The 27,866-nt window shown below is 37.4% G+C and overlaps 1 protein-coding gene across 1 annotated transcript; it reads left to right on the plus strand.

The window, feature by feature from the left end:
- Positions 1-27,600, plus strand: LOC129266398 (TPR repeat-containing protein DDB_G0287407-like). The gene is made up of 30 exons (XM_064103314.1): positions 1-77; positions 490-1,839; positions 2,451-2,618; positions 7,121-7,254; positions 7,783-7,884; positions 8,377-8,488; positions 8,969-9,063; positions 9,901-9,993; positions 10,634-10,700; positions 11,017-11,114; positions 11,857-12,055; positions 12,403-12,603; positions 13,128-13,474; positions 13,820-13,990; positions 14,984-15,061; positions 15,287-15,433; positions 15,866-16,191; positions 16,617-16,789; positions 17,138-17,217; positions 18,050-18,241; positions 18,862-18,995; positions 19,331-19,415; positions 20,022-20,219; positions 20,761-20,898; positions 22,012-22,154; positions 22,896-23,019; positions 23,414-23,559; positions 23,956-24,076; positions 24,495-24,742; positions 25,097-27,600. The coding sequence occupies exons 1-30, from the start codon at positions 62-64 to the stop codon at positions 25,266-25,268; spliced, it is 5,658 nt and encodes a 1,885-aa protein (XP_063959384.1). The 5' UTR covers positions 1-61; the 3' UTR covers positions 25,269-27,600.
- Positions 27,601-27,866: the final 266 nt, after the last annotated feature.

Raw genomic sequence — 27,866 nt, forward strand, 5'->3', positions numbered from 1 at the left:
GAAGCTTGAGGATTAGGCCTCTGACAAGTCTTTACTCGGGAGGCGAGTGCCTAGTATCACGATGGAAGATTATTCACGTAAGTTTACCTTTCCAGATATATAAATTATACATGTATGTGTTCTAGAATGATTTCATTAGCTTTTATCTTGTTGTGTTTATTTTGCTACAATATTTCATTGCTACAACCTGTTACGACTCTTTTTCTTGAACCTTGAACCTTGAAGAGTAATCCCTTTCAGCAGCTTCAAAGCTATCCCGGGATGAAAACATTCTATGTATCAGTGCGAGGTGCCATGGTGAGGTAGTTTGAAATTTCACTTATAAACAGTAAAGGTGAGTGTGCACCGTGCAAGTAGCCTGGAATACAGTATGAAATGTCACAATAAAAAGACTAATTTGAAGGAAATTTTGAGCCCCCAGCTCACGCATGTCACCCACCACTGACACACTACTAATCAACTTTGTTCAACGTTTTATTTCAATTTCAGAATCACCACCAACAATCTCCTTGGAGGAGTTTAATGATGATGTCTTTCCAAGAGAGAAAAATCTGCTTTACAACGTGAACGCTGGTCATGGTGGTGCTTCAGCTATCCTGCTTCACACCCGGCAACGTCAGTCGAACGCCCAGAGTCAGATGAGTCTAGTTCAATCCGGTTTCAACTCGAATACATTCAACACCAAGCTGATTGTGACGTCAAGGTTAGGTATACCTGCAGCCAGGGACAACGGACGCTTTGCTGCCTCAATCGCACGTGACCTTCAAACAAATCACGACGGGAATTTGATCATGAAGATTAGATATGGTAGACACGATGTAACTTTGTTTTCCAACCAGGCTATCTTTACCCGTGGAGGGCGCTTTCCACAAAGAGAATCTTCACCAGAAGGTAACCTTGATGTAGGCCTCCATGAGCTTGGTTTTGTCCACCTTACTGATACCGTTGAGTACACTGTGTCCTTTCTTGTGGGATGTAGCACGTCTAGATCTGATGAAAGCACACCCGTCGCCTGCTGCTATATGGTAGAGGTCCAGAGGAATGGGGATTGTTGGAAGCTTGATGCTGTTCCAGCTGGGAAATGTGGACCGAATGAGATGAAAAACAACTGGAAATTCGACATTAACCAGGATGGTTGTGTCAAGATCGAAGGCCCTCCAGATAGCCACTTTGTTTTCCTGTGCAACCGAAGTTACGCTGTGGATACATCCGACACCTCGCCTTGTGGCAAGGTATTTTTCACTCAAACCTACAACGGCGAGCACAGCACGACTCTTGTACCCAAGATCCGAACTCACTATGGCCGAGCAATGTTCTTACTCTGCTCCAGGTCTAATCCTGACACCGACCTTATCACATCGGCTTTGTACTTTGTGGCACCAATGGTGAACAAAGTGGGTGTGTACTACATCGCAGAAAGCACTGATGATCCGTCACTGTCGACCCCAGCCCTTTGGTTGGTGAGTAAGAAGATAGGGAAGTTGGCGGTGAGGCTGAAACCGGACCTGACAGGCCCTTGCCGGTACGCTTTCTTCTCAAATGCACCGGAGGACCTTGAAGATGTCGAAAGTAGGTGCCTTCAGAGCGACTGCATCGCTACAGGAGTTGACACCCCGCTGCGTGGTCATCTCTCAATCAATGATGGCTGCCTGAACGTCTGGACCGATAGAAGAGTTGACATCAAGATTGAGTCCGGCAACCATACTGCCGTGCTCGTACCGGAATCCGAGTTGGAGGAAGAGTCCGGGCGGTTTACCTTCCAAAAAGACGTTTCAAATGAGACCAAAGAGGGGAAGGGCGTGTACGTCTTTAGAGCCAGTGTTACTTTGAAAAACAAAGGTAAGCGGAAGTATCGAAAATTGCATTGAGGGATAAAATATATGCTTGGGATGACCTGGTGGGTGTTAAGAAAATAATAGGTTCGTATGTTACGAACGTCTGGTGATAGTCACTTGTGCAACATATTGATGAATGATAAATAGAATATAGCATCCAGAAAGATATAACTAGTTGTTCGTGAAGTCATTCGTGACTTTATACGAACAGCTTTGTGAAGCACCCCACAGTTACTGATTCGTATTTATTGTAAATCATTTGGTAAATCGAAACATCACTCTCATAACGTAGTGACCCGTTTGACAAACAAACCGACAAAGTGAAAAATGTATATTGTGATGTACTGCCTCTTTATTGTTGAATGTTTTGATTGTGGGATTGCCTATGTTGATATGTGCCCCGTACCACAACGATTAGCGACTTATAGCGAAACGAAACGACTAATCAAGATCATCGTTGCATACGCATCTTGCTGAGTAGATTGACTACGAACCAATCAGATTTTTTTATTTCAAGTGATCGATTGATCGATAACCTTTGTGTTACACGGTTCATGTTATCCTGTGTATTATTCGGAAATGAATAAGTAAAATTCGTTCTCACCCATTCCCCAGAGAAAAAAGATGTGACTCTCGAGTTAGAGGGTTCACCCTGTGGGGTCATGACGCAACTACCTGGTGTCCAGTTCGCAATCAACTTTGGTGGCCCAGCCTACCAGGATGTAAACGGCGCAGTCTTCTGTGATGGGCGATCTGCTTTACCATCCATCTGCTCAGATCATGGTGAGGAACTTTACTAATTCTGATATTGGTGATTTAATATTGATTGCTTCATGATGTTGACATGTGTCCGTTTTCACCCTGGCGAAGGCCAAAAAAGTAATAATAGCTATAAAGCGACCTGTAAATAGTGTCACGGCCCTATATTGGGGTCCGGAAAGAAAAGAGAGAGGTAGACCTATGAACGGATTCTCAGTACAAAAAACCCTGACACTTTGAGAACATTTTATAAAAGCATTTAATTAGTAAGTTACTTCTCGTTCCAATATCAGTCTACAACAGAGTGGATATAATCAATTTCCATCTTCCTTAAAACGCCGAGGTTTGAGAAAATCAAATACATTTGAGAGTTTGAATATTTAAATCTTAGAGAAAAAATATTCACAGACTAAATTACACACCCACACCCAATCACACACACATATACACATGAAACCTGATTATCAGATCGCGGTAGGATGGGGCCCCTGTTTTTGAAACAAGGTTCCAACTCTTGCCGGTGATCGTGCTGTCGATATTACTGCGACAAATCGATGAATTTCTGTGTTGCGACGTCCCCGAATGACGACCTTGAGCTGTCCTTGATGATCCCTTAAAAGTAATGGCTGCATGGACGTACCCCCGACTCCAGACCCGACGATAGAACATACGTTTATCAAAAACTTGGTAAATATTGAAGACTTCATACAAAATAAGTGAGATAAATTTGGTGATTAAAATAGCTTGAAGATACAATTCAGGAAACATGAAAATTGCGACTGGCAGGAAACTCAGACGATTACATGTCTTAACTCAACGAAAGCAAAACACGTAATGCCTGATACTAGCTTGTACACCAACTAATACACTTTGCCCGACTTATCAACTTTGGCGTGGCACCTACGTATACATCGTTTATACATTCATACAGAAATTACGAGCCATGTACGCTCGGTGAACTAATTTGCATAGTTACCATGGCGACGAGCGCTAAGAAAAAAAATCAGCTGCAATTCACCACGAAGCTAGTTTGCCATACATTTAAATTGTCCTGATCATTGATCAGCATTTTTAATCAAAAGTAAATATCAAGGAATCTTTTCCTCGGTTAAATTTTGGGAGGCTAAAGTAAGACAAATACAAATGACAATTTAGGAACTCGACTTGTGACAAATAGTCTACACACATCGCTGGTTAGATATGAAACTTTACTGCGAGCTAGAGTGGGAGAGACAGTCTACGTTCGTCTTTATGAGATCTAGATCTAGTCAATCTATCACGTTATTAATAAGCATAGATGTAGAAAATATTCATAAAAGAATAAAAGAAAAACATTGACATACCAACAAAGTTGACGGAATGTCACCTTCCATGACAGCGAGTGAACAAATTACAAGCAATTCTGAAGTTGTCTTAGGCAAATGAATCGAGCATAGAGAGTTGTTGCGCTCAGCTCAGCTAGCTTGATTTGCACATGTTGTGTGTGGATAGCGGTGGTGCAGACTTATGCATCGCGCGCTCGACCTTGCATCCAGGAGGTTCGTTGCTATTTAATCGAGAAAATCATTCGCCATGGTGTAAAACGGAATCGCGCATACAGGACAAAGTCTTACCTGACGCACTGGCGCTGCTCAAAAAAAAAAGTGAAAGAAAGAAAAGGCGCCGCTTAAAAAAATAAAAATAAAGGAAATAATTCAATTCAATTCAATTCAATTTATTTACACTCTCAATAAAAACATGAACAACATACGTCAGGTACATAAGTAAAACATTGTGACAACATACAAAAAACATATTTATGAGAATGAGGGGCCAACAAAAAAGAGCAGATAGCCTTATTGAGCGTTGACCCAACAACTATAAGACAAAATCAATAAATATTACAAAAAAAAAGATAACATAAATGAAAACATATATTAACACATACATTCAAAATATATAGCGTAGTTATACAAGCAAATTAAGAATACAAACTTAAAAGATGTAATTTATAATAACGTTTGAAAGAATTTAAAAGAAATGGCGCCGCTTAAAAAAAATTATACACTGATATAATATTAGCAACAGTAAAGTAAAGACTATCCCCAGCAAAGCACACTCATATCATCTTCCTTATCTTTTCTTTTAACTACCCTTTTCCCAACAACTTCGCCGGTTAAAAATAATCAGCAGTGCGCTGCCTGCATATAACTGGCGCCAATCAAGAATAACCAGCGCCACCTAAATCTAAATCGGCGCCGGACAAGAATAATCAGCGCCATTTGGTTATAAATCGGCGCCGGTAAAGAAAAATCGGCGCTGCCTGAGTTCTTAACCGGCGCCGATCAAGGATAATCAGCGCCACCTAAATCTAAATCGGGGCCGGACAAGAATAATCAGCGCCATCTGGTTATAAATCGGCGCAGCCAGAGTCTTAACCGGCGCCGATCAAGAATAATCAGCTCCACCCTAAATCTAAATCGGCGCCGGGCAAGAATAATCAGCATCACCTGGTTATAAATCGGCGCCAGTCAAGATTAATCAGCGCCCCAGGTTATAAAATCGGCGCCGGTAAAGAAAAATCGGCGCTGCCTGAGTCTTAACCGGCGCCGATCAAGAATAATCAGCTCCACCTAAATCTAAATCGGCGCCGGACAAGAATAATCGGCGCCATCTGGTTATAAATCGGCGCTGCCAGAGTCATAACCGGCGCCGATCAAGAATAACCAGTGCCACCTAAATTTAAATCGGCGCCGGTCAAGAATAATCAGCGTCCCCTGGTTCCAATAAATAGGCGCCGGTAGAATAATGAAGAAGGGCCTATCGCAAACCAAATCTAGTTCGACGCCGGTCAAGAATGATCAGCGGCACCTGGTTATACATTTTATTGTTGAATGGTCATAACGAATAACAAAGCTTATCGCATGCCCTTACAGAGTGGACTGGGGCGGGGCAGTTGCCCACAGATGTCATGAAATCTGACCAGTGAAATCATGCGTGGGAGATTCATTACATAAGTTCCCAAAAGTACCTTTCCAAAAGTCACAAGATTGACCTATTTGCAGAATTTCGACACATTCTAACAAATTCTAGTGGTTTATTTTTTCTGGGTATATTTGGTTGCTAACCTCGAACCCCGATTCTCTCATACATTTTCCTTCCGTAGTGTCGCACCATCATGAGACTCTCCTTTGTATAGACAATTATATGCAACTAATATCACAACTAATTCTGAAATATTAATCTCAGTTGATGAGTATCAAATTACATCCCAGAAAAGGAGTACTAAGATTATGAAGATGATTCGATATTTTAGTCCAAAACTTTGCTAAAACCCGTTGCTAATACCGGGAGTGTATAATTACGCAACCAGACGTATATTCGTTAGACCTTAAACCACTAAATATCATTTTCAATGTATAAATACAGTTCGTCAATACCTTTGTTTTAACGTTTAAATGTTTACGCGACAAAATTGATTTATTTTTTAATATTATTCATCTGATCACTCAGGAAGAAGTTAAAAACAAAGATAACGATACCTGTAAAACCGGAGAACTATTTCCTAAGCTCTGTCTTGAAGGATCTCTTTTTTAATTCAGGTCATAAGCATTATATCCAGTTTCATCAAAGTAATTAGATAAGAATTACTCATCATTACAAATTGCATTATATTTAGTGAAAAGCATCACAATATATATATATAAATACCAAATGCTGTATATAGGCCTTTACATCATGTACATGAAAATTGAATGATTATATATAAACCTGGATTGGTGATGTATTCCAAATGATTCATGATGTAGTATCATCGTATATATATAGTTAAAAAAACTTGTATCTCAATTAATATACAAAAGTATTGGCCTCATCGCAATAAAAGGGTTAGTACACGAGATTTTGAGATCGCACATAACATGCATAATTTGTGCTACTTTTTGCTTGTTTCTTTCTTTAATAAGTTCTTCAATCTCTCTATATATGTTTTAGAAAGATTATATGTTTAATTTGATGTATTTTTTCTGTTATAATGAGATATGTTTGAGTGGACTTCAGGGAATGGTCGTACGCAGCAAGGGGGAGGGGGGGGGGGCAAATTCCCGATCAGCTGTTGTGAAAAGACATTTTTTTCCTTAACATTTCATGAAAACAACTATGAAAAATGTGCAAATGTGAGATGTGCACCAAGTACTTTTATTACACTTGTAAAAAAAAAAATCGCCCCATTGAGCAGCTCGGTCCGTTTACTCTATCGCTTTTATTTTCATTTTTTCAAAAATATGTTCGAGTCTTGCCCCCCGGAAATATTATCTGCGTGTTGTCATGCAAAATGGCATGACTGGAAATCCTACATTTTGAAAAGAGCATTTTAAACATAATTCTAAGTGAAATTCAATCAACAACACTCCTTTTAATTCAATAATTGTGATTGATGGTTAAACTCTCATTAATGGTAACTACCATGGACACCTCCAATAAGAATCACGATTACTTTGAATGTATCATTAAAAGCAATGTAACGACCCATCTTATTGGTTACACAGATCGATACTACAACGGCTGTCACATTGACCCGTTGAGGAATTATCCCCAAGTAGTTGGAAGCACCAACGATGGCTCATTGTATACTACCTTCATAGGAAATCGACCAAGACAAGATGATGCCTTGAATTTCAGAGTATGTATAATTGATTCACTAAAAATGTTCGTCTAGGGTCTGTTTCATAAAGAGTTACAATTATGGAAACGTTGATTGTGATTGAATGCTTAGCAATGTTACCGTGGTAGTTGGTTTATAGGATTTCTTTAAAGTAGTTGGTTTATATGATTTCTTTAAAGTAGTTGGTTTATATGATTTCTTCATTGAGTAAACTTTTTTGATATGCACTGCATTTACGATTTAACTTTGTTCCTGTTGTTGTTGCTACTTAACCAAGATTGTAAATCGGTCAGAATAAGGCAGTTAACATGTAGGCCTATACAGTTTTCATAATTGAAACATTCCTTACTATATATGTATATGTTTGTATATTGTATATCATACCATTGAAGTGAAAATTCACAATATAGAAAAATAAGAGGAGATTTTATGTTGTAGCATTTTAGAACAATTTCTGTCTTTGTATTTCTGACGGGGAAAAACGTATAGGGCATTAGCAAATTATACACACGTTGATTTTCCTAAATGTAATTTTATCATTGATAGATCCCGGTGCCCACAGGAAGATATGTCCTCACACTGTTCACAATGTCCTCGGGTTTAGATGACGTCACTGCTGTGGTGAATAGAGACGATTTATCAACTCAGGTAAGTTTTATATCCAAACCCTCTGAACACGAACGAAGCTTTGATTGAATAAACGTAATACAAAACAAGCCCAATACTGTACACTTAATCAAAATCTGATTTAAAAAAAATGTGAACGTATGCTTATTTTCATAACGGGACCGCACCACGGACGGCAATGCAGGATACAATGTCAAATATTCCTTATTATCTAGTTTTTATCTGAAATATAAAATATTTCCTCTCCCCCTCCAATGATTAAAGTTGGATTGAATCCTTGGAAGGTATGAATAAATTGTTGAGTTGCAGGGCAGTCAAAACTGGGTGCGGAATAGTTCATCAGAGGAAGAGTAAAATTCATATGAATTATATTCAGACAAGCCCATATCATAAAGATGTTTAGCTACCCCGAATATTCGAATGAAAACAATTAAATTTGAACGTAACCGAGTTTTGTTGAAAAGTCTTTGTGTATCATTTGTATATTTACAATTTGTTATGAAATCAAATTAGATTCAACAGCAATTGCATAGTCAGACAGAAACTATCCCAGAATGCACTGCGAAGAAAGCATCACTTCCTGTTACTGTGTCTGATGGTGCTCTTGACATCTCCCTGAAATGTGGTAAGTCGCTTAATTTAAATCCTAGAGCAATCATTAATCTCGAACAATATCAGTAAACTAGAAAATGCCAGATCGTAAATTACTTCATCCTCTCCGTAATCTGGTAATCATGATTTTTTTTCCTCTGTTTTTGTGCTGATTTTTCACAGCTATGTAACAAAGTGAAATTGCTTTTCATAAAATGCAATGCATGAAAAACTAACCCAACCAAGAAAAAAGAGAAAACACCCATCCACAAACCCACACACACTCATCCATACACACCTACCCACCTCAACATAAGAACAACAACAGCAGCAATCCCTCTCTCTCACACACACGCCCCTGAAATTCTTCCATAGCATCTGAAAATGTACAAGCAATATTTGATTTGTTTGAATTATTTTCTTAATTGAATTTGGCGTTAATGTCCAGTTGATTAGGCAAGAGTAAACATGTATATTCCAAATATATATATCATATATTTTACATTGTGTACAGATAGAGGCATTCAACTTTCTGCTCTTCTTGTTCAGAGTGAAGATACAGACATTGAAATTTTGTCTAACGAATTATCATCAGGTCAAAAACAAGAGGTAAGCTATTAAACAGAGCTTTTAAAATGATAATATCTTCTTTATATTTGACTTGTGTGAATTTTCAGTAGCTGGTTTATTTGTTCCAATCGAATGTAAGTTGAATTTTATATTACACAAAGCTATATTATATAACGTGGAGAAGGTTTACGGTTCACCATGTGTAATATGAAGAAGGGAAGGAAATATAGGCAGAAAGATTGAAATTGAAAGACGAGATAGGATGAAAAGAGGAAATTAGAAGTATTATTTCTTGAAAGTGAGTGAAGTCCTGAAAAGGACTGTAAACCAGATGAGATGAGCTGAATATGGCTTGAGTTGCGATGGTGTGAGTAGTAGCAGGTTGAAGTGAAGAGAGGTTACTCGACGTTTCGGGCAGGTTGACTGTCCGTCTTCAGGAGTGAAGACTCCTTTCTGCCCACATTTCCTTCCCTTCTTCACATTACACATGTTGAACCGTAAACCTTCTCTACGTTATAAACTCCACCATGCAAACCTACTATATTATATATACAACCTTGGCACGGTGGCCCCTTGCACTTTCCAGCAAATCCTTCAAAATAACGAAGCTTTAGCTTATCTTTCAACTATCGCAGCACTGCGATACATCTGTTATTTTTTATGGAAATGGACTTCTTTCGGTCTTAGTGTCGACTTGCATTAGACGAATATCTTAATTTTGCACATCATTTTCCATGCCACGTTGGTAATTAAGGATTTATTCTCCTTAACTATTCATACTAACATACTAGTCAAACTAGTCAAGTCAAACTCTACCTCTTTCTCTGTGTCTGACTCTCTCTCTCTTTCTATCTCTCTCTCTATATATATTTGCAGATTGGTGATGATCTTGCTCCTCTTGACCGTCACATTGCTGGATATGACATCAGAAACCTTGCTTGGTCTGGTGATATCCTTAGGATGAGGAAGGTATGTCAGGCAATGCAGGGCAACAACAACGACATCTCTGCTAAATTTACCACACATTTTTTTTTCATACATCAATTCCGGAAAGGCTGTTAAGTCTGCAAAAAATACATGTGTTACTGTATCATTTATTGGTTCGAATAATATATGTATTGTTCAACTCTGATGTTGTGATCATATTTACATATTTATTTCCCCCCGTTCGCAGTTTTTTTTTAATTTAATTTCCAATCCATCTGACTCCTCTTTTCACTCCCCCTTTCATTTTCCTTCCAAATTTCGATTTTTAATGTTTTGTTAAAAGAAAGTTTAAACTGTAATTATTTTCGTAAGAGGGACTTGTATGGGGGCACATAGCCACATGCCTCGGTGTGGAATTTTACTTTCGCACCTGGATAACTGCACCCCCCCCCCATTTTTTTTCCAAAATTGTGTGCACAAAGGTAAAAATGACCATCTGGTCATGATTATTTTTTTTGCTTGGTCAGCCCCCACTCCCACTTTCCAAACTTTTCCGCTGCCCCTTCCGACCATTTCAATTGCTATTATTTTGTTCTCATCCCCAGGAATATACTTCGGAATGTGATTCTACGCAATGGCCTCCTGACCATTTCAATTGCTATTATTTTTTTCTCATCATCAGGAATATACTTCGGAATGTGATTCTACGCAATGGCAGTCGCAGTTCGGTGGTGACGGTGTGGAGAAAAGTAAGGACTATATTTGTGCTTCACTGCAACCGAGTCAGAATAATAGTAAATGTTATATTTTATCTGAATAATGTACATCTATTCAAGACTATATATTCATACTTGGAGTTTTCCTATTGAAAATAACTTTGAATCAATTTACTTATGAATTAGAACATAAATGATTACAAGGTTATTCCAGCGGTATGGTCATTATGATTATTATTATTTGCTTTTGCTGTTCACACAAACGAAGAGAAAAGCTGATCATTCTGTGAAAGTATATATCTTTAAGTCAATTACTTGCCTTTTTCTCATTCCTACCATTGCGTCACAGGACTGGTCTTAACTGGTGAAAATGGTGTTTTTGAGTATCACATGAATCTCGAGGATTCCTTCGACGTGCGTTGCCTTGATAATGCTCCACCAGTTCAGGTAAGATTAAGTTCTTCCTAGAAACACTGTAAAGTCTGAACTGAATTATCGAAGAAAGCATACTAACATTAAATTATGTTTTTTTTCAAGGTTATCAAGTTATTAAATGTGCAGGAACCAATGGACCGCCTGAAATGGTAGCCACCTACAGATGTCTAGATCACCAACGATAAAACATTTCGCATTGGTATACATTTCATGTAGTCGTTAAGGCCATAGCACACCTAACGATTGCTTTGCGACCCGATTTTTAAATAAAAGATAGTAGAAATTGATGCTAATATTGAAACATGAAGTATCTTACTGTATAATGTTCTAAATCATCGTAACGATATCTATTCCCAAATCGGTGACTATGCTATCATCCTTATTAGAATAAAAGCGAATTTAATATATAGTCGAAAGGACGTCATAGTAATCGTACGACTGGCTACGATTTGAAACTAAGTTGGCTTTTACACCAAAATAAAGGCTTGCAATCATCCAAAATTGTTATTAGGGTTCTTTCCGGTAATTTGAACCTCAAATAAAAAGATACTTTTCATTCACATTTTCATGAAATGAGCCAAATGTGATTTGGTCCAAAATTGGATCGATGACCAGTCAGTCGTAAGGTGTGCGGTGGCCTTAATAGTCATGTACATGTAGTTGACATCTTTCAGGTTAAATATTAGACCATGCTAAGTTCTATATGCAACATTTTCCTTTGAAAGAGTTCCTTTCATGATTTATGCTTTCACAGTTCTCTTTATCACTGCGATCTTCCACTACCTCTGGATCTACATTCCAAATAACACTCACTCTAGAAAGATCTGATGGCACAGTGGTCCAAACGAAATGCACGAATGGTACACTAGAAAGGTCTGATGCTTGGTCAAGGGTCACACTTACCGTTGAGGAATACGGTGCAGGAGCAAGGAGCGTAAGGATAACGACAGAAGGTACCGGTATACGATGTTTCTTATCAATCACTTATGATTTACCAAAGAAGTATTATGACTCTTTTTAAAGACTGAACGAAACAAAGGGGAAAGGACTGGGTAATGGGTCTTTTACAGTTATAACTGATATTCTAACGTAAGCCCAAGCCAGTTCTAGCATTATGAAACATGCGAGTAACTCTTTACAAGTACAATTTATTTGGGTTGCATTGTGGAATCTTCGAGTTAAGCTCGTTTCACTTACCGGTACTTGACTTTAAAGCAGTTAGGTTCCACTTCTTTGAAATATCCTGGGATCACCAAATTGTAGACTTCTACCAATGAAAGACAATGACTTTGATTATCAGTTGCAGGTCGAGGGATTGAGGTCTCTGCAGCCAGTTTGAGGATGAAGTGTCGTCGGCCACATAGGACTGGTCTCAAGAATACTCTATGTGATGTCAAGATTATCAAGGACACCAAGAAGCTAGTCACCCTGATACGGGGCTTGGTTCAGAAGTACGGCCTCCCTACCTGTCCAATGTCAACAGATCGACCCGGAAGTGAAAGTAATTCTTGTTTGCCTTTAAAGTTTTAATATCATCCATTTTACATATAACATGATAGACAAAGCTACAAGTTGCCAGACAATCATCATAAATCTGTTCCTAGTTCTCCTTTCCTTGATTACATGGCGACATCGTGAGCCTGTGTTTCCGACTATCATTCTTCAATTGGAAAATTCTGCACTAAATCCAGATGAGATGAATTAGTACCCGACAACATGTATTCCTTTAATGCACTGAGCGCATGTAACGGCAGCTCGAGCTAAAGCTGGATTAGTGATAACCATGCGCGTAGGAATTGATTGTATTCAATAGATGGCGCTTTACTGTTTATTGTTAATATGTGTATTATTTTGATGGGTTTGTAATAAGTATTTTCATCAAAACGGAAACAAATAATTTCTTTCACAGAGCATTGCCAAGGGCCATATTTTGATTATTAAACTCTATTTATCAGATGATCACTTTGGTTAGTCCTATAATACCTTGTTAGTATAATGATATATCTACGTGTCCGTCTCTGATAGGCTCAATATCAACATCCCCGCAAGCGAGTCCGCTGAAGCTCGAGACAGATTCGGACGACGGCAAACCAGCAGCTTCAGAACATCAAGGAGTCGGCAAAGACGGCATCAAGGGGCAAGGGGAACAAGTCCTAAAGCATCAAAGAAAGAAGAGAGAGATCAGGGCCTTTTTGTCCAGTACGTTCCTTGACTTTACAGCCGAGAGGGAGATTCTGATCAAGAAAGTGTTCAATGAGATAAAAAAGATGTGTCTTGATCGTGGTGTGTTCTTCAGTTATGTTGATCTCCGTTGGGGCATCACTAGCGACCAGAGCAATGACGGAAAGACACTTTCAATATGTCTCAGAGAGGTAAGTTTAGAGGCCCGTTGCAATCGAACACAACTTGAGTTTCAACCAATGAAACGTGCGTACTGACTTGGGCTTGACTTTTGTTAGTTGCGTTAAATCTAAGTCTTTTTGCAATGGGTTCATGGTGGTTTCATTAAGCTGTTCGTAACGAATTACTTTGCGCATGTTTGCACTAAATGATACATCTCTGTATAGTTAAGTTAGCACCTAAGAACATTTTCTAATTGTATGTACACTTCTGCGTATTTATGAAATACCGGGGTAGAGTGGATTTATTGTTATTTCGCTTCTTGAAACACTATAAACTAATACCAAGGTGTTTATTTATTTGCTTATAACCTTCAGATTGACCGATGTCGTCCTTACTTTCTCTGTCTTGTTGGTGATCGTTTTGGTTGGAGTCAAAGGGAAGGCGACGTCGATGAACTCCTCAATAAATCCTACGACTACGCCATCGCAAACTTCAACCATCTGAAGTGGATTGATGAGTACAGATTCAATAGCAGTGTTACTCAGGTAACTGTGTGTCATTTCGGGTGCATTGTTCATTTTCAGAAATTAGAGTAATAATAATATTGCTCAGGTCAGAAACTTTGGTGTTAATGGTGTATGTCATTATTTTATCCTAGTGTTAGTTTGGTGTTAGTTAAGCACCCATGGGTATTAATGCAACACATTTGTTACTTATACACTATTTAATGCTATGTTCAATCTCTAGTGTGTAATTTTGATACCTTTTGATGTGATCCACTAGGGACACCGACTGATGTAATTTTTAACACCCCATTTTTTACAGTCAATGAAACGGTTTAAATACGCATTACTTCTCTCTTTGTCAATATGGTATTTTCATAATACCGTGAATATCTAAATCCGCTGTTATGTAGACTTGCCGCCGCTTGAAGATATCATCTGTTTGAGCAGTTTGCTCGTATGCTTATAATTTTTTTTTTCTTCAGTTGGTCCATAGACATGTTCAAATTCAATTTGTAAAACATAAAAAAAAAATGCAGGCGGAAGGCGACAGTGTCCTTAAAGCCGTATCTCACCAACGAAGACGTTTCCACGACGTGTACATTATTTTCTTGTTGCAAAATTCGTCACCAATACGTCCCTGCGACAAAGAAATATGGTTTGTGGTGTGCTCTCGCCAAGGCGGTAGGGACCTTCCTCAGAAGAAGACCCTTGAGAGGTTTCCTATAGCTGCAGCGACCTCTACGTGATGTCTCAATGATGTCCCAATTGGTAAAAGCGTCATGGATACGTCTCCGAGATGGGAAATAATTATTCAAACAATGATTCTCCCGAAAGTGAACATGTTAAAATCTCTTGCAACTACTCGGAGACTCCGTAATGTTCATGAGATATCTTAGAGATGGCTTTCTTTTTTTGACAGGACCGGAAGACCCTGACACGGATATAAATCCATATTTGCCTAAAATTGATCCAAAATTTGACAATAGATCATTTTTTAAGTATTCCTTGATTTTTATTTTGTTGTGTGTGCAGCTGGAAGTTCTCCATTCGGCTCTCAGAGATAGAGATACTGCATCCGATAAGACGTTCTTCTACCTAAGGAAGGCAAAGGTAAATTGATTGTCCTTCTTAATTTCATGAAATTCCCAAAAATAATCAACTATTTTTGTAATATGTTCAACTCCTATTTTCTTAGAACCAAGCGTATACAGTTTAATAAAATTATTTTTCCTATTCATTAATCTCGGTATTTGTAAGATCAAAATATAAGATGATATTTTAAACATGTAAGATGTTTTTTTGCAAACTGTTTAAGTGTTTATTCTTTCAATACAGACGAAAGATGAGCTGTTGAATGAAAGTAGCCACGAACCCGCATGGAAGATAGAGAAACAGAAAGAATTTCGTCAGACTTTAGAGGAATCTGGTCTATTAGTACGGCATTATGACGTTGCCGATGATGGCACAGAGCTTATTCGGAAGGTAAAGGTGTTTTTATTTTAGGTGATACAGTGATCAGTTTGACTTTTGCTTTAGTAATAAGCTCTATTAAGTATGATAAAAATAAGTTTGACATGATTGTGCTCATCTCCTAAAAGTAGAATTGATGACATTAGCATTGTGAGCGCTGTACATGAGGAGTGGCTGGAATACTTTCCAAGGAGCGGATGATGTGCTGCGTTGTGTGTGAAAATGGCTGATTAAATCCGATGGAGGCGTTAATAATGTACGAGATTTTATACGCACAAAATATGTTTTAAGTTCCTTATAGACAAACTGATTATTATTACTATTGTCTCTTTTAGATAATTACTCTATTCTTTGCCTTCTCTTTGTTTATTGTTTGATCTCTTCCCTCTGATTTAAAGAAAAAAGTATGATTGGGTTATTTTCTTCCTTCTTAAATTTATCCAGGATTTAGAAATGTGTATCAATCAAGATTTCCCACCCGAATCCAAACTCACTCCTCTTCAACGGGAACGCGAAGCTCACTTGTCCTTCGCCGAAGTCCGCCGAAGAGTGTACATCGGGCGGGCCGAATACTTCACGAAAATTGACGACTACTTTGCTGGAAATCCGAAGTTACCCTTCGTGGTTCTCGGCGAATCTGGGAGCGGGAAATCAGCCCTTGTCGCAAACTGGTGTGGCCGATTTGAGGATGAACATCCTGATGATTTCATGTTCATGCATTTCATTGGTAGCTCTGCAGACAGTGCTTCACATCTCAGATTACTAAGAAGGTATACACAAGAGGAAGAGAGAGATATAAAGAGAGGGAGGAGAGGTAGAGAGAGGGGGAGAAAGAGAGAGAGTGGTGGAGGGAGAAAGAAAGAAAGAAGTTGGTGGGGTGTGAAATTCAAGATATAGAGATCATTATAAGAGCTGCACGAAGCCTTCTGGGATGATTTTCTCACTCATAAAATTCGATTTTAGCGAAATTTACCCATCCATTATTTATTCATATTAAAATATATTCATACAGGTACAAACGATCTACAAAATCTGCTTTTCATGAATGCCCTAAAGAAAAAAAATCTCAATTCATACAATGAACATCAGTATAAAACTTTGAAATAAAATCCTATTGAGATACAAGGTTTTTTTTTTTTAATAATAGCAAAGAAAAACCTCAATAGCTTACATCCATTTCTTTCTTTCAATCCAGACTTTTTGAAGAATTAAAGCAGCATTTTAATATCGACATGGGTATCCCGACATCTGATAAATCCTTGGCCCAGGATCTTCCAAAGTGGTTATCACTGGCCGGGAGTTACGGCAGACGAGTGCTTATAGTTCTCGATGCTTTGAATCAACTGGATTCGGGCGCTGTAGGAGAAGGTATCGACTAAAGATGCATATTTTTTACGTTTTTAAATCAATATTATGATATTTCATAACTTGTTTCATGTTGACACGATCTTAATAAATATAATCAGTATGACTAGCCAAACTCATCCCTTGAATAGCTGAAGTTTTTAGCCGGCTGAGTTTTTTTTCATAAAAGGTACATATAAATTAAGACACATATGATATTTACAATACGGATTAAAATCTAATACATTACACGTATATTCACAGAATTTATGTAGTTTATGTTTTGGCAGAGCTCATTTGTACATTTGTACAACTTCATTATGTAAACCCTAAATTTGACTGAGATATATATATTTTTTTCAATTTCAACAGGAGATGAGCTTGAGCTAAAATGGCTACCGCTTGAGCTCCCACCAAATGTGCAAATGCTTCTTTCTACCTTACCGGGGAAGGTAATGTTGTAATTATCATTAATGTTATATATTAATGATTTGAAGAGATTGATTGACCCTTTTTTAAATTCCCGATCCCTTTTAACACTTGAACTCTTATTCGTTTCAATTTATATGAATTGTTATTTTAAGACTTATAATGATTGTTAATGACGATTATTATATGAATAGAAATCATACTAATATTGTTATTGACGAATTTCATCACAATAATTATAATGATAATTATGGTTATAACGAAGATGCGATAATGTTGATGATGCCGATGCCGATGCAAATGATGATGATGATGGTGATGATGATGATGATAATGGTGATGATAATAATGGTGATGATGATGATGGTGATGATGACGATGATGATGGTGGTGATGATGATGATGATGATGATGATGATGATGATGGTGATGATGATGATGATGATGATGATGATGGTGATGATGGTGGTGATGATGATAATTATGATCATAATGGCGATGATGATGAAGGTGATGATGATGATGGTTATAATGGTGATGATGATGATGATAATGATGATGGTGGTGGTGATGATGGTGGTGATGATGATGATGGTGATGATAATGATGATAATGCTGATGGTGATGATGATGGTGATGATGATGGTGGTGGTGGTGATGATGGTGATGATGATGATGGTGGTGATGATGATGATGGTGGTGGTGGTGATGATGATGATGATGATGATGATGATACTGGCGATGATCATTAGAGCAATTACTCTAATGTATCAGTTTCATTAGGGGTCGTAATATTGGCGTCCAATATTATATGATTGTATTACTTTTACGAAAATTGTCTTTTACCCTCTACAGGCATTGGATGCCGTTAAATCGAACAACTGGCCAGTATTTCATGTTCATCCTTTAAACCAAGAAGAGAAAGGCGAGATCATACGATGTTATATGGAACTCTACTCAAAGAACCTCAATACTGAACAAACAGATTTGATAGTCAATGCTAAACAGACCTCCAATGCTCTATACCTAAGGGCTTTATTGGATGAGGTGAGCTTTAATTGATTCATTAATTAACTCAACTTATAATGATATTAATAATACTGATGATGGTGGTGGTGATGATGATGATGATGATAATAATAATATCGATAATAATGATAATAATTATAATGGTAATAATGATAACATCAATAATAATATTCATCATCATCGTCATCATCATCCACAGCATTAGCGTGTGTGTGTGTGTGTATTTGAGTTTTGTCAGACGTGTATCAATCAGATATGAATATTTACGTCTAGGACCGACCTTTAACGTCACCATCCGAAAGACGTGACCAGGGCTCGAACCTCTGCATCAATTTGTAACTTCCCCACATAGCCTGGATTACAGGCGCACGCCACAACGCCCAGTTGTGGCGTCCTTTGGCAAGAGGTTTATCTACATTTGCTACTTCTCACCAAGGCGCAGTGAATGGGTACCTTGTAGGATATAATTCCTTGAATGCTCTAGCGTTTGATCAGGGTAGCCGTGCTTAGTCCAGTGTAATATTATGCAGCGTTTAGGGGGAAAATGCATCAAGCACTCTATAAATACTGCATAGTATTTATTCATTACTATAATTAACTTGATATTTACACTATTTTTTTATTCACCCCCTTCTCAGGTGCGTGTTTATGGTTCTTTCTATCAACTGACTTCCTCAATCAAGAATTATTTAGAAGCGCAGGATCCTGGTCAACTGTTTGTCAAAGTTCTTGAACGTCTAGAGTCTGACTTTGAACGGGGAGAACACGGAAGGTATAAACATTCTTTATCACAATTTTCATTAGATGCTAGGTTTACTAACTAATTCAGTAAGGTATGATGATATCAAACATTTGGTTAGTATTTTCAAATTATATTGCTTGAAATTAATAATTAAAATAAATGTAATTTATTCTTTCAAATTTTGTTGCTATTGCTGGTAAAAACGATGCTTTATTCTCTGTCATATTTTCTTCTTGTTGTTTTATTGTCTTTAATGCGTGTCTACTGATATCTTATAATTGCATAGCCCCAAAGAATGAGGTTTAGAAATATTTGCACTCGCATTTCGTAAATGTCCATCTGTTTGTTGTACTTCCTTGATATAGACCTAACCTTGTTCGGGATGCAACTTGTGCTCTTTGGTGCAGTAGCAGAGGGCTGAGCGAAGAAGAACTGACGTCATTTCTACAGGTGGGGATAGGCATGACCTGCAAAACAATATGTTATCTGTGCATTCGTTTATATGATTTTATTTTTATTGGCATGATATCTGTTAACCATTATGTTATCATGACGGGTGTAAATCACATACATAATTATGAAACAAATTTTCGTTCTAAAACAAGGTGCAAACTTCTCAAACAGAAAGTAGAAGGAGAAAATTAATCATATTTTCAAAGAAAGACTTTATTCAATATTTCTCCACAAATCATATAATCAAATACAAATTGCATGTTATCTATAACAAATAATGTCATACATGTATAGGGAAAAAAATTGAATACGTTTGATGTGCCTGGATCCATCTATATCTACAATAAATTTGTTGCATATTCATAATGCGTTCTAACTCTTGTTGATATTTAAGTTTCTTTTGAAATGAGAGAAACGATATAAAACTTTGTAAACATCGAATGAAAATATATAATATTTAAATATAAAATATCACTATTAAAAGCACAATAATTTTCGCCTGGTATGCCAAATACAAAATTAAGTAGTTGATAAGAACCCAGCAAACGCTAGTTGCTAACTAATGAAGGGTGATGGGTTTTCTTTGATTCTCTTTTCCCCTAGGTTCCATCACGTATTTGGTCGCCTTTCTACCTCTCCCTCGAGGAAAACCTTGTTAACCGTAACGGCATCGTGAACTTCTTCCACGATCATCTGCGCCAGGCTGTTGAGAGGAAGTACGTCTCAATCCCTGCAGAGAAAAGACGAAGCTTCCTGAAGCTTGCCGAGTTCTTTGAAGAGCAGGACATAAATGAGAGATATGTATGTAATTTCGTAAAAATATCTTGATAGAATAAATCAAAGCCGATACGTTTCCTCGTGTCCTATACGTCTCGCGATAAATAGTCAAGTTTCCACGCAGGTTAGGATGGGGGGGGGGGGTGATGTCTCCTCGAGTCTTTTTAGACTTCATTATGGCTTGGTGTTTTTATGTTTAGAGAGTTCATTTTAAGATTGGTTTCAAATTCGTAAGTGCTGATTATTAACACCAATAATAAATTATTATATAACTGGATATTGTCTACTAATTGATAAGAGGTTTAGTCAGTAAAAGGAAATTATTTAACTGAACATATATTGGGGACCAATTCTAATACTGATTATTCTATAATCACATGTTTGCATTTTCTATGGATAATACAATATTTAAACCGTCACAGGTCAAGAGGTTGAATCCGTAGATGCAAGTCATTCAACTGAAAATAGATAAGGGACCAATTAACAACTGAAGTTCTTATCATTCTAAGAAAGGCCATTCCGAAATCACATCTATACTATTCCTACAACCTTCAAATCCTGACAGGTGGAAGAGCTACCATCATTGTTGATGGAACTGAGTGATCTTCCTCGACTCAAGAAGGTTGTCATGATCCCCAAGGCATTCCAGCTTCTCATGAACACATCGGAAGGCAAGGTTCGACTCATCCAAGCCTGGAGAATGGTAAGATCCAATAGCTTCAAGGAGTGTTCACATTGCTGTATGTATTAGATGGCGGTTCGTCATACTTTACCCAGGGCGGCCACTTCAGTTCTGATATCTGCTTTCCCCGTGGCCCTGCGTAATAAAACATCTCTATTACCCCAGCTTCAGCACGGCTACTTTGAATGGGCGCTCGAGCATTCAAGGAATTTCTTCATACCAACTACCCATTTCCACGTATGTGTGTTTGTGGGTGTGGGTGAGGGCATGAGTGTGTGTGTATTTCGAGTGTAACAGGTATTTAGGGATGAATAGATCACTGGCATCAGAGATTATGTCAGTGACATACATCATTACTGTTGTGAAACCCTGCACAAATGGAGTGACTAGCAACAATGTCAATGTGCATCCAGCTGTCCATTATGGTCATGGGAAGCAGGGATGAAAAGACCTACATTTTTCAGTATAAACCCTTTTTTCATGTCAAATATCTCATCATCATCATGATTATTTACTTGGCGTGACCTGTGCCTGGGAGACGAAAAGCAAACTTGAATCACTGTTACCCGCAGGTCTATCTTCCCGGTATAACTGATTTGGGGGGGGGTGCAGGTGGACTACTACAGCGGGGTTTCCCCCTACCCTTATACCAATAGTGACTGAAATTACCTTCATTTTATACGGAAACCCCTGTTTTGTTAAATTGAAACTGGCACCCCCTATTGTCAATGTTACCTCCTCCAACAATCTGAATTACATCCCTTCTATGAATATTAAGGAGTATCCTAAATTCATCAGTTTATGATTGGTCATTTTCTGCTCGTCGGATAAACATTATTTTATGTGTCAGAACTGCGCATACTCAATGAAACATTGGGCATGCGCAATTCTGCTGCCTCGACTAAAATATCAAAAAACTATTCGGACCATTCGCCAAGTCTCTGCAAAGTGAATAGCGAGTTGTCTCTACGGACCAACTCTTGTCAAGAAATCCATCATTATCATAATGATGAATGCGCAAATGGCTTAAATTCCTTAAATTATGTAGGGGTGAAAATTCCCACTTTCGTTACATCATACTGATTATGACATAATTACTTATGCAACCAACTTTAAATTGCTTTCGTTTTTCAGCTTGGAGGTTTTGAGCAAGCAGGACAGGCCTACCTTGAATTCGTCAACCATTCTAAAGCTTTCAGCGAAGTCAAAGAGAAGGAATCCCTGCTAGCCTGTCTCACAGACTTCTTCACAGAACTGGGTATCCTCAAAATTGCCAGGTAAGACCGAGCCAAAGGGCAAGACGTCAATGTCATGATATATCCAGTGGCGGACCGTGACAATTGATTAGAGGGGTACCGTATTGTTTGTGAGCAATGCTGTGCCCCTCCAATGCTTTGTTATGTATAACAATATTTATGCGATCAAAGTAAACTTTGCAAATATAGAATGATACTACTACTACTACTACTACTACTACTACTACTACTACTACTACTACTACTACTACTACTACTACTACTACTACTACTACTACTCCTACTACTTCTACTACTACTACTACTAATAATAATAATAATAATAATAACAATAATAATAATAATATATTCATTTAGGCAGGTGCTTCAGGCGCTCCTATATTATCCCGGCTTAGCCAGGCTATTTGTCACAAACATTCTTTAAAATAATTTGCCCACAGTTAATCAGATGTTGTTGGGTTGTTTAGAATCTTATTACAGTTTAAGTGAAAATCAGATGTGATAGGTTTTTTTTAATACAGTGGTGCGCAAAAGTTATTGAAGCCCACCAGAAAATGGAATATTGAAGTTCTGCTATGTTTTTGTGAAATCAGGTGATAAATTATTACATTCATTAAAGTTTATCTTGGCTCGCCAAACATTGTTGTCAACACTCAGCATGAATTAGTGTATTTTTGGTGGGGTTCACTAACTTTTGAGCAACACTGTATGTCCTTACACACTATTATCATATATTATCGTTATTGTGTTGATTTGTTATAGACAATTGAATGAGAGGCTTCTGAGTACACTGGAAGACCTTCATGCAGGAAAAGACATCTGTCATGTGACTCATCACGTGAGTTATGAGACCAAGAAAAGAAGTAGACATCGTGATGTCATTGAAGTAAGTTTATTCTAACAAAATATGTAAATTGATCGGCAAGATGTAAAAATACATCTGAAGAAAGTGATATGTAATGTATTAGTTCATTCTTAGTAGAATAATACTTGAAAACAGCATTTCTACGTCTATTTTTCATCGACCTTTGGCCTCTCTAAAAAATCGCTACTGATATTTGCAGGGGTATTTTTACACCAAATCCCACAAGCAAACCCATACCCCAGGACCACAATTCCAATATAATTTACTAACTTTACTGATATAATCTATTGCCTTTTCTATAGTCTGTTTCTTCTTTTTATCAAGTTCAGTTTGATTTGTATACTGTTAATTCAACTCTTTAAGGATAATCTTAAAGTGGTTTATGGGAGCTTGTCTTTATTTTCCCCGTTTGCAGAACTTGCTTGAGTTGGGTATCGTATGTCAGAAGTTAGCCGACTATACCGCTGCCACTGCCTACTTCGAGGACGCCCTCAACCGGTTGTCCCACCCTGACACAGTTGAACATCGCCTCCAGATGATCAAAGCTCTTACTGGACTAGGGTTAGATATTTTTTTAAAGTAGCACTAGATCTATTTAACCTATTACATGTCTGATATCCTGATAAAGAATAATAAAATAGTACATAGATTTTGACAAAATATATTTATACTATAGTACAGTTTCTGAAATTCTCCTCAATGATTATTTGAAGAAAAAAAAAATTATCGAAATGGTTTATCTCTCACGATTTGCTTCCATTTTTTCTTTGCCGAAGAATCTTTGTTTGCATCATACCATGTGGAACTTCTATTCTCAATATTTTCACTCTTAACCACCCCTCCAATCTTTCTCTCTGTCTCTCTCTTTCTCTTTCTGTCAATGGCAATCTCTATATCTTTGCCCCCAAAGCTTTTTAGTTAACAAACCATCTCCTTTTTCCCATTTAATTATGTTAGCCAAGCGTATAGTATGACATCACAACCGTTGGAGGCTCACCGATTCTACCTAAAAGCCATTGAGATATGCGACCAGGTTCTACCAGTCAACCATCACTACACTGCCACTCTAAATGGACTGGTAATGTCTTTACATAATTTCTCTCTATCATTGCTGAATTTCTGTTTTGCGTTTCACCAAAAAGCGCAATTATTATTTCCCATTCAAGCTATAACAAAATTATAAGCCACGTTCAGTGCATTAAAGGAATTAAGTAATCCTACCCGTTTACCGCACCTGGGTCAAGTGCAGCATATTGTGGATCAATTTCTCGCTGAAGGAAATTATGTCATGTCTGGCGTTATAACCAATCACACTCTGTATCAAATTCCCGAGATTCACTGATTGGTCATAATTTTGATGGCCTTGATTAGTTAAATCCTGAGATATGAAGATAAGTTGAAAATAATATAATATTTTGGTCGAAAAAAGAGACGGTGAGATTCGCTTTTTTAACATGTGTAGTTATAGGACATCCCCTTGTATGTTCATGTTACAGATTGGAGAGTTATACCAGAATCAGGGAAGGGCAACAGATGCATTGCAATACCATATCCTTGACATAATTGAGACTCAACGCACTGCAGGACTGGGGAAGCCACGAGTAGCGGCCATCTTAAATAATATTGGGTTGTCTTTGATGGACCTCGACCCAACTGGAGAGGACGCCCTTCCATTTTTCGTTGAGGCCTTGTCCATACTCATCGATGCTTATGGACTAGTGCATGTCGATGTTGCTTCCGTCAGGTAATATTCACTAGTAGGTTGATTTCTATGGAAACTTGCATGATAGAAGAGTCGAGCACAATTCAAATTGTAACGTACACTACAAGATACATTGCCTTATAAACTCAATCAATTTGTCTTAATCAGGTCAGCATTCCTACATGACCAAAAGGAGCTAGGATTCGGGTGGGTCCGCATTGTTCTAAACCTACCAGCCAGTTCCCGACATAAACCATAAGCTCTGTGCTTAAGTCAAATCGTTTGCATTTATCACATTTACTAGGTTCTTCATTGCAAACATTTACAATCTGTTCCTACTCTTGGTTCTGTTTTGTAACATTGTTGTACAATTTATTTTTCTTCTCTTGTCCACAGAATGAACATAGCTGCCTACTTCTTCAATGCCAAGCTGTACAAGTATTCTCTCTTTCAATATAAGAGAGCATTCGAGATTTTCAAGGTTTATATGGGATCTCTCCATCCGAAGTCTCAGGAAGCCAGGCAAGGACAGAAAGAGTTGAGGCCGTTTACCATGGTGCAAAAATAAAGGATCTTCCAAATCATTGCCTAATGTTAGAATTTATGTTACCTCTTTCTTCTAAGCTATTAAATCTTACTTTATATACACTATATACTAACATATATTTTGTTTACTCTGAAGTACAATGTACATTATATTATGTGTAAAATGCGTCATAAAAGAACAAAGTATTGTTTGATTATTATCATTGAAATTATACCTTGTATGGTAAATGCAATAGAATTATATCCCAAAGAACATTGAAATAAGAGTTTTTCTGTGGTGCTGAGCTATCAAAGATAAAGTTGGTGCTTGAATGCAGATCTTAAATAAGCCCACTCCAAAGATGGATTGGTTAAAATATGCAATCTTTTGTGTGTCAAACCAAAGATAGTCAGTCCTGACTGAAATTCTGGTATAATCTAAACCATGAATTGAATGTGGATTGATTTATTCCCTATTAAATTGGTTATCCATGACCATTCCTTTTGAAGCGTGACAGGGCATTCGTTCCGGCGACAGTGGCTCCAGGCCTTTTTCGCATAAGATATACGGTTGGGGTTGCAATAGGTTTTTTATGTTAGGGTAAGGATAGTTTGTACATGTAGTTTCAAATCCAGGGTTGAAGTTGGCCATTCAATAAGTGTATGGAATTAACACCGGAGCAATTGTCGCCAGAGTAAATGTCACGGAACCCTTTCTAAGACTGTATAGTTCGAGAACATATGATATTCTGTTCAATACGTTAGTGCCTCTTTCCAGTTATACGTGTGTGGGAACTGTATTTTTTTACCAAAGCCCTTACCTATGTAAGAATGATGATCATGATATTGACATTTATAAAGCGCTTTTGACAATAGTTTATAAAGCGCTGTTTATAAAAGTATACAGAGTGATACACTTGCAACATTCTACCTCCATGCTTGCAATTATTCCATCAAATAGAAAACACATATTCTCTTATTTCCCACTTTTTATGGGGGTGTTTGGGGTTTTTCCTACTAAAACTCGAATCGACCTTTATCTCAAGCTATTGTTGATAAAAGCTGTCGCTATTTGACGCATCCAATTAAAGTATGGTCTTTGCCAGGCAAATCTATTGTGAAGTTCACCCACTTTCACGTAGGCACTCGCTCAGGAATGGCACATCAAGAAAGCCCAGCTACATATTTTGTTTACAAAGACAATCATGACAGTCGAAAATAAACTGTCGAAAATGTTGCGTCAAGAGGTAACCAAACTTGTTTTAAAGGTTATGACGCGTATTAAAAGAAATTACCGAAAGGAATATGTCATGTGTTGCATGAACAAACCCACTACATCATGATATTGTAATGAAATCGTCATAAAATCTTTATGAATTCAGGAGATTTATTTTTACCCAACTTTGGACTATTGTGTAGACTTGAAGGATGCAATAAGCGTTTATGAGCACAGGTTGTGCAGAAAGTATCACCATGTCTGAACAATATATTTGTGAAGACTATTGGTCGAGCTTTGTTGATCTGAAAAAGCTTTACTTTGGGGCTTCTATCAAGGTTGTAATGCCAAGCGTGGGCCTGTTTCATAGACATTGTTATGTACAAAATAATACCCATTACCAGTTTAAAGCTACTGAAATCATTCGATCTGATTGGCTGATTGCAAACTTGTTATAGATATGGTGCATTTGTTATTATAAAAAGTCTTTATGAAATGGGACTTTTGTTTTGAAGCTGGTAGTCCGATAATATCAGAAAGTATTGGTGTAGAAACATGATTACAGGAAAGGGGTTTGGCCTTATACCAACAATCAAAATGCATGATTAGGTAATAACAAACGATTTGAAAAAATGGCAGTCAAATAAATTCTAGAGGCAGAGGTGAGAGCTTTTTTGTTTACAAAGTGATAACCATTTATTTTTCATAATTATGTTGCTATATCCTACCTGAGCCAGTAAATATGGCTAATCTCCATGTTACTATTGGTCTTCGAATGTATACAATGCATTTTCTTGTATTTATCCTTGTTCAGTTACTTATGAAGAAAATCGTTTTATCAGTTCAGAGGCGCACTTATTATTATTCTGAATTTAGCCTCGGTTGAAGTTTTATTAGCCCCTCAGTTCTTGAGGTAATTCTTATCGGGTATCTGTTACCCGATCATTATAAACTCTTCTTGCCATATCGCATCATTGTTTACTATGAATTCCTAATTGAACTCCTTAAAGATACAAATAGGGAGGGGAAATTTTTTTTAATAATAATATCTTGGTATATTTTTAATTTGCATGTGTGGTGCAAATTAGACAGGAATTGTGATTTATGCTAGAGCAGTGTAGAAGAGAATACAATAAATGTGTCACGATATACAAATACATGTTATGTTGATTTATTTGTCTTTTTTTGTCTCTGTAATTTTTATGTGTAGTTGGTGCAGCTGTGGTAGATTAGAAAAGATTATCGCCACATTATTATGACAGAATATTAACCCTAATAGTTCAAAAGTATCAATTAAAGAATAATGATAATGGGACTGAGTCTGTTTTGTTTTCATGGACTAACGATCGATGAAAAGAAATTGTGAGAAAATAACGATCATTTTGTGTAATATTTTGCATATCACAATGATTTTGTGCAATATTT

The sequence above is a fragment of the Lytechinus pictus genome, chromosome 8, assembly GCF_037042905.1.
Source record: "Lytechinus pictus isolate F3 Inbred chromosome 8, Lp3.0, whole genome shotgun sequence".
Classification (NCBI taxonomy): Eukaryota; Metazoa; Echinodermata; class Echinoidea; order Temnopleuroida; family Toxopneustidae; genus Lytechinus; species Lytechinus pictus.

Bases quoted from the DNA above. Each gene is read 5' to 3' on its own strand.
- LOC129266398 (XM_064103314.1), top strand. The intron at 17,218-18,049 runs GTAATGTTGTAA...TACCCTCTACAG, and splicing joins TTTCTACCTTACCGGGGAAG to GCATTGGATGCCGTTAAATC. The intron at 24,077-24,494 runs GTAATGTCTTTA...TTCATGTTACAG, and splicing joins CTGCCACTCTAAATGGACTG to ATTGGAGAGTTATACCAGAA.